Source organism: Anarrhichthys ocellatus, unplaced genomic scaffold, assembly GCF_004355925.1.
Source record: "Anarrhichthys ocellatus isolate YVR2014 unplaced genomic scaffold, GSC_Weel_1.0 scaffold35, whole genome shotgun sequence".
In the NCBI taxonomy this organism is placed as follows: Eukaryota; Metazoa; Chordata; class Actinopteri; order Perciformes; family Anarhichadidae; genus Anarrhichthys; species Anarrhichthys ocellatus.
In genome coordinates, this window is record NW_022280065.1 from 4,411,388 (window position 1) to 4,417,387 (window position 6,000).

At 39.4% G+C, this 6,000-nt stretch overlaps 1 protein-coding gene across 1 annotated transcript in view; it reads right to left on the reverse strand.

Moving 5' to 3' along the window:
* Positions 1 to 229: 229 nt before the first annotated feature.
* Positions 230 to 6,000, reverse strand: part of LOC116393800 (synaptic vesicle glycoprotein 2A-like) — a 17,169-nt gene continuing 11,398 nt past the window's right edge. The window contains exons 11-12 of the mRNA XM_031866422.1: positions 5,783 to 5,942; positions 230 to 4,888 (exon numbers count right to left, since the gene is read on the reverse strand). Coding sequence (XP_031722282.1) covers positions 4,705 to 4,888; positions 5,783 to 5,942 — 344 coding nt within the window. The 3' untranslated portion in view covers positions 230 to 4,704. The remainder of the gene's footprint in view (positions 4,889 to 5,782; positions 5,943 to 6,000) is intronic.

The following is a 6,000-nucleotide window of genomic DNA, read 5'->3' on the forward strand; positions in this document are numbered from 1 at the left end:
TGTACATATGGGAATTATATTTATATATATATATAAAGGGGACCTGGTAAAAAAATCTCATCCTGAACTAAATTGGAGGCAAAGAACTAAGAATTGTCTGGCCTTTAGTCATCCTGCTGCCTCTTCGGACAAATACTGTTGCAAAGTAAGTTCTCCTGACATTAATATTACAGTTAAACACTCAGAATTGACAAAGTTGACTTCATGCTGTGTAATGCAAACCATGACATTGGTTTTCTTAAGTTTTATTTCCATAATTTATCATTTGCTTCATAGAACTGGATAAATGGCACAAGTGCAAATCCCAGCATAATGAACAACTCTCACATAAAATAAATACAGCACCTTTTCAGCATCACTAAAATATTCTCAATAACAAAAAATACTGAATTGACCAAGAGTTCCAGTCTTCATTTACAAAACAGACAACACACAATAGATTTTTGTCATTTTTTTTGGGAATAGTTTTCCTTGATCTTTTGTTCCACAAATTCCAAACTTGCACGTACAAACGACTACAGTTTCTACACAAAGTACATTGATTTTTTTTTTTTAACTCTCATTTAGAGTACTTTTATCATTTAAACAGATCAGAGTCAAACTAAAGAAAAAGGTAAACATAAATTCCTTCAGTCCACGCTGTAGTGAAGGATTCTTGCAGTTCTTTGCCGATGAGGGATTTGTTTTCTGGCATGGGTCGGCCATTTTCTTTCCAGTATTCAGAACTGATCCATGTGCTCTTAGAGTAGAGACCGAAACCATGCCATAAAAAGTCCTCCATCCCTTTATCAGACCGCCACCGTTAACGTCTTCAGGCTGGTGTTCGCTAACGCATCCTGCATCACTGCCATCATTATGGATAAAACTCAAACCAGTGACCCTTCAGATAGTTTTTACATATAGAATGCAAATTCTACACATAGTAACATTAAGTAGTAAACTTTTACATTTTGAACAGGCGCTTCAATTTGATAAGAGGGAGCTCTTTTGATGAGGTGATAAACTGTGGTCCCTTTGGATTCAACGCTGACGTCCTGTTTACTCAGAATTGGGGAAAGCCTCCACACTATTGCTCACACTTCCCTCTTTTAAAACAGACTCACATGGACAAACAATGTCAAATTGTACTTTTTGTACTTCATTTATGCACATTTCCGTCTCTCTTCAAGCATATTTCCCTTTCCCGGCCATTTCTTGTACCTCTGTGACGAGATGAAATGCACAATTACCTCTAAAATTTAGGTGTGTGTATATATATATATTAAAAATGTTACCTGGGTCCAAGGTAAAGGAGGAACACAGTTACTACTAGCTTACTTTCAGAAAACATACTCAAGTTTCATAAATTTTAACCCCACTTTGATTAAGAACAATCACTGCAAGCAACAAATCTGTCATCATACAACAATGAAAACACTAGTTCTTGCTTTAGACAAAAACAGCTGGCATACAGGACGTCCAAGAAGTCAGACAACACGATACAAACATGCGTCACAATTGGTTGAATACAGAAGGATTAGAGGGCGAAGTTGTCTTTGTGAAATTAAGATGTGATCCTTTTCCGTATTTCTAATCGGACAACAACCCGCAGGCTATCTCTGATGGGATTTTGTTTTAAAGACGGAATTGTATCAGCAAAAGAGCACCCGAGTCTATCATGAAGAACAGCACATTGTATTATACACTGCATATATTGTTTTTTTTTCTTCTCTTTGTGTAAATATATTTCCGTGGTCCCCAACTGAGCTGTATTCATCACAGGGATGAAAACATCGCAACAGAAAAAAGTAGAAAAATATGGGACAGACGATTTAGAGTCAGTTTACACACACACACACACACACACACACGAACAACACATCTGAACAGTCTCTCCAGCATGAACAAGACGGGACACATTTGTCATTAAATATGCACAGGAAAGATTTGATCCTCAGAATGCAATCTAGATTGGACAGCGTTAAAGAAAAAGTTCTCATTTGCTTTTTTCGTGAAAGTTAAACTAAAGAGGTCAAAACTCCAGCAGCACTTGTAGTATACAGAACAACTCTACTGTTTAAACCAACATGTTTCGCCTTCTGGCCTTCATCAAGATCAAATTCATACTGCTTTCATGCCTGTGTGCTAAACGGGAAGGTTAGCTTAGCATACAGACTGGAAATAGAGGGAAACAGTTCGCCTGGCTCAATCCAAAGGTAACAAAATCCACCTACTAACACCTCTAAAGGTCACCAATATATCTTTTTTTTAATCTTTACAAAAACAACGGTTTTGTTGCCTTTGAACAGATCCAGGCTAGCAAACCCCTCCTTTTCCAGTCTTTATGCTAAGCTAAGCTAACCACCTCCTGGCTTCAACTCCATACTTAACGCACAGACATGAGAGTGGCATCAATCTTCTCATCTGACTCTCTGCAATAAAGTAAATAAGTGTATTTATCAAAATGTCAAATTATTCTTTTAAAGTCTCAATCCCACACACACACACAGACGCATACAGTTCAAGAAGTAAGACAAACTCCCATAGCTGAGATAATATCCGCTATCTTGCTGAAGTGTGTGTTTTTTCACCCACAGACAACGCCAAAGCCTCTAACATCCTGAACACACACAAATACACACACACACACACACACACACACACACATAATCCAGAGGATGTCTTTAGGTCAAACAACACACTCTACTGGGCAGCAGCAGCACCCACATACTCACTCACTGATTGTCGGCACACATATTGATACACACCTTTGGAGAAATGATACCGAAGTAGTGATATGTATAAATAATGGTAGCTTTCCTTTAGAGAGTGATTGCATCCAATTTAGATCAAAGTCAAAATCGGCAAATTTTCTTGTGTACTTTTTCGATTCAGCAGTATCACGCAGGAACACAGTGAGGGACAACTTTTCACTTTTTCTGGCACAAATGGATGCACGAAAGAATGACAGGAACAGGAGCCCTTAACATGAAATTAGACAAATGATTTGCACTTGACTTTTTTTAACTGATTCTTCTTCTTTTGGTCCCATTTGATTTGTGCTACAATGAATATAATGTATAATGAATTCTCGTGACTTTTAAGGGGCAAATCAAACAATTTTAAGAAAGGATACTGCATTGTGTGTATGTTTTGAGGCCAAACAGGAAAAGTCAAAACAACCAAAGGACATCGATAAAAGAACAATGTCCAGGTCAACTTCATAAATAACTTCTAGAGCTTCCACTCTATGAACACAAAGCAAAGTGCTGAGAAAGAGATGTGGTTGCAAGCTCTGCAAAAAGATGGTACGTTTTTGTCAAACCCCTGTTTACGGTGTCAAGAATGAACTTTTCACACTTATTCAAATGACTTGTTTTCACACACTGACACTATGCATACGAGATGGATGAATCAGAAATATCACAAAACCATCCTGCATGCACAATAATTTGGTAGCGTGGCGCTAAAACATAATACAAGCTGGAAACGTGGCCTAAACATTTCACCAGACCTGAGCTACATCATTTTTTTTAAATTGTGTGACCGTTGTTCCGTACATTCTGCTGTTGGATCAGCAAGATATGGTCTACGTGGCTACACTGAAATGCATGAAATGGACACTTTCTCTTGTCTCACATAACAAAGACACACATGCACACTCACACGACTAATTTAGACAAATATTACACAACAGTATCTGCCCTCACACTACGCACTTGACCAAAATCCGTCCCACAGAGATCCCTGTGTTGCAGACATCACACTGCCACAGCCGTATATGGATCAACACCAGCGAGGGGAAACATTAGTTTAACACTGAACACTAAGGAGCTGGATCAAACTATTCCCATTTACAAGAGAGAATCCTGTGAAATGCATCTTCACCTGTCTATGTGTTGAGGCGTTCAGTAGAGGAGTAGACTGGATTTATGCGGGGACAAAGACATAATGCATTATCCGTTTCTGGATAAGTCAAGCCTCACTGGAATGTTTTCATATTATTTGGTAGAAACAGATCTGGCTTCAGCAGTAGGCAGTGGTTGAGGGTCACTGGCGTTCTTAGAGAAAATATATTCACCCTGAAATTCATTATGAGATCTGTTCAGAGAAAAGCTTTTCGGCAAAGCAGAGATATCCGCCTGAATGGAAATGTAAAAGGTAACTGTACACTCAGCAAATGAAAACGCAGTACTGAAAGCCAGTTACTGAGGCCAGACGAGAAAGAAAAACACTGCATTCATATTTAAAAACCAACCATACATTGACTAAATCTTTTCACCATCTCCCATGAATGGCATATTTTGCAGTCTCATCTCTTCATTTGCAATATCTGTCTTCTCAATTGTGTTTAATATTGTAGATTTGTGGGCCGGTGAGAGAAAACTCCCAGAAATTTACATTTTATCCTCACTGCATGCACACCACAATTTGTACTGCATCACCCTTTGCATGTTACACTTACGAGAAAAAAAGATGTTTTTAGAACCTGAAAGTTCAGATGTAGTTGTGTGATCATGACACAGGTATTTATTTCTACATCTGTGTGCTCCTCTCTTAAATCACCGTATAGACTCTGAATGATGCAATCCATATTTCAAAGGATTCTGGGCTTACAATGGGGATGGCAGTCTGCTCTGTTGGTGTATGACGGGCAGCGCTGAAGCTCTCAGGGATGTTCGGGCTCTTAGTTGTCAAACACACACACTCCAGCTGTGCTCCGTTTTACTGCAACACTTGGCCTCGTGTTTCAGGCAACTTTGTCGCAAGGAAACTACCTGCAGCGAGTGCGCCTGCAGCAAATATGATGGGCACAGCCTTGGTGATGCCGACGAATGACTGGAAGATGCTGATGCCCAGGACGGCCGCCACCTTACAGAGGGCATTCAGGAAGCCAAACGCTGTGGTCCTGAAGACAAGAACAGAGGGAGAAAAGAGTTTCAGCAACTGACACAAAGAGGAGTTTTAACTTTACTGATCATTAGTTCACAACTTCAGTGTGCCAGATTATGGTATTTGAACAGTAAGTTTTATTTTACTTGACTTTCTATGTAATCATTTGAAGTAAAAGTGACTCTACAACACATAAGGTTCTGTCAGTTAAATGTGTAGCTGGAGCCAGTTAGCTTAGCTTAGCATAAAGCCTGGGAACAAGGGGAAACAACTTGTCTGGCTGTGTCCAAATGTATTAAAATCCACCTACAAGCACCTCCAAAGCTCTTTAATCAAAGTTAGGCTCTATTTACCACTCCGGTGTTGAGTGGATTAAACAAATATGAACTAAGGTGTTAATTAGTGGCAGATGTTTTTACTTTTGAGTTCAGTTGGGACTCTGATTTAAAAAAACCAGATACAACAATATCTGTGCTTCCAAAAATCTAAGTCAGCAGAAAAGGCTCCAGAGGTGAAAAAACCCCAAAGAATTGTCTCATATGTTGATCCTTTGGGTACATTTATTTGCAGTCAAAATGCTTACAAATGTGATGACGTGTTCCAGCATGAAACCTGCATCAGAGCATGTTTGACAGCAATGAGCTCTCTTTTTAAAGGACACATCATGTGATCACTAATCAACAGAGAGAATTGCACCTGTACACCTGCAAGAAGATCCTCCACTCCCCCCAAAATGAATAATAGAAATAGAAAATAGAAAAACAGTAAATATTGTCAGGAAAACAAAGCATAACTAATAAAAAAATGTATTTATTTATTTGTATTTCCCCCTCTTACCCCACACAAGTTCATAATTCAACAGAAAATCCACATCTGAAAAACAGCCATGAGTTTGTGCATCCCGTGTTACCTTTTATCCGAGGGGTAGAGCTCCACCGTTATCACATCCAGGGCGTTCCACGAGGCGATGCTGATGCCACCAAACAGGCACAATAGGGCGATCATCCCCGACTCACTGTTGCCGAACATCAGGAAGAAACAGCTGATACAAGATATGACACTGGACCCCGCTGATCAGAGAGAGAGAGAGAGAGAGAGAGAGAGAGAGAGAGAGAGAGAGAGAGAGAG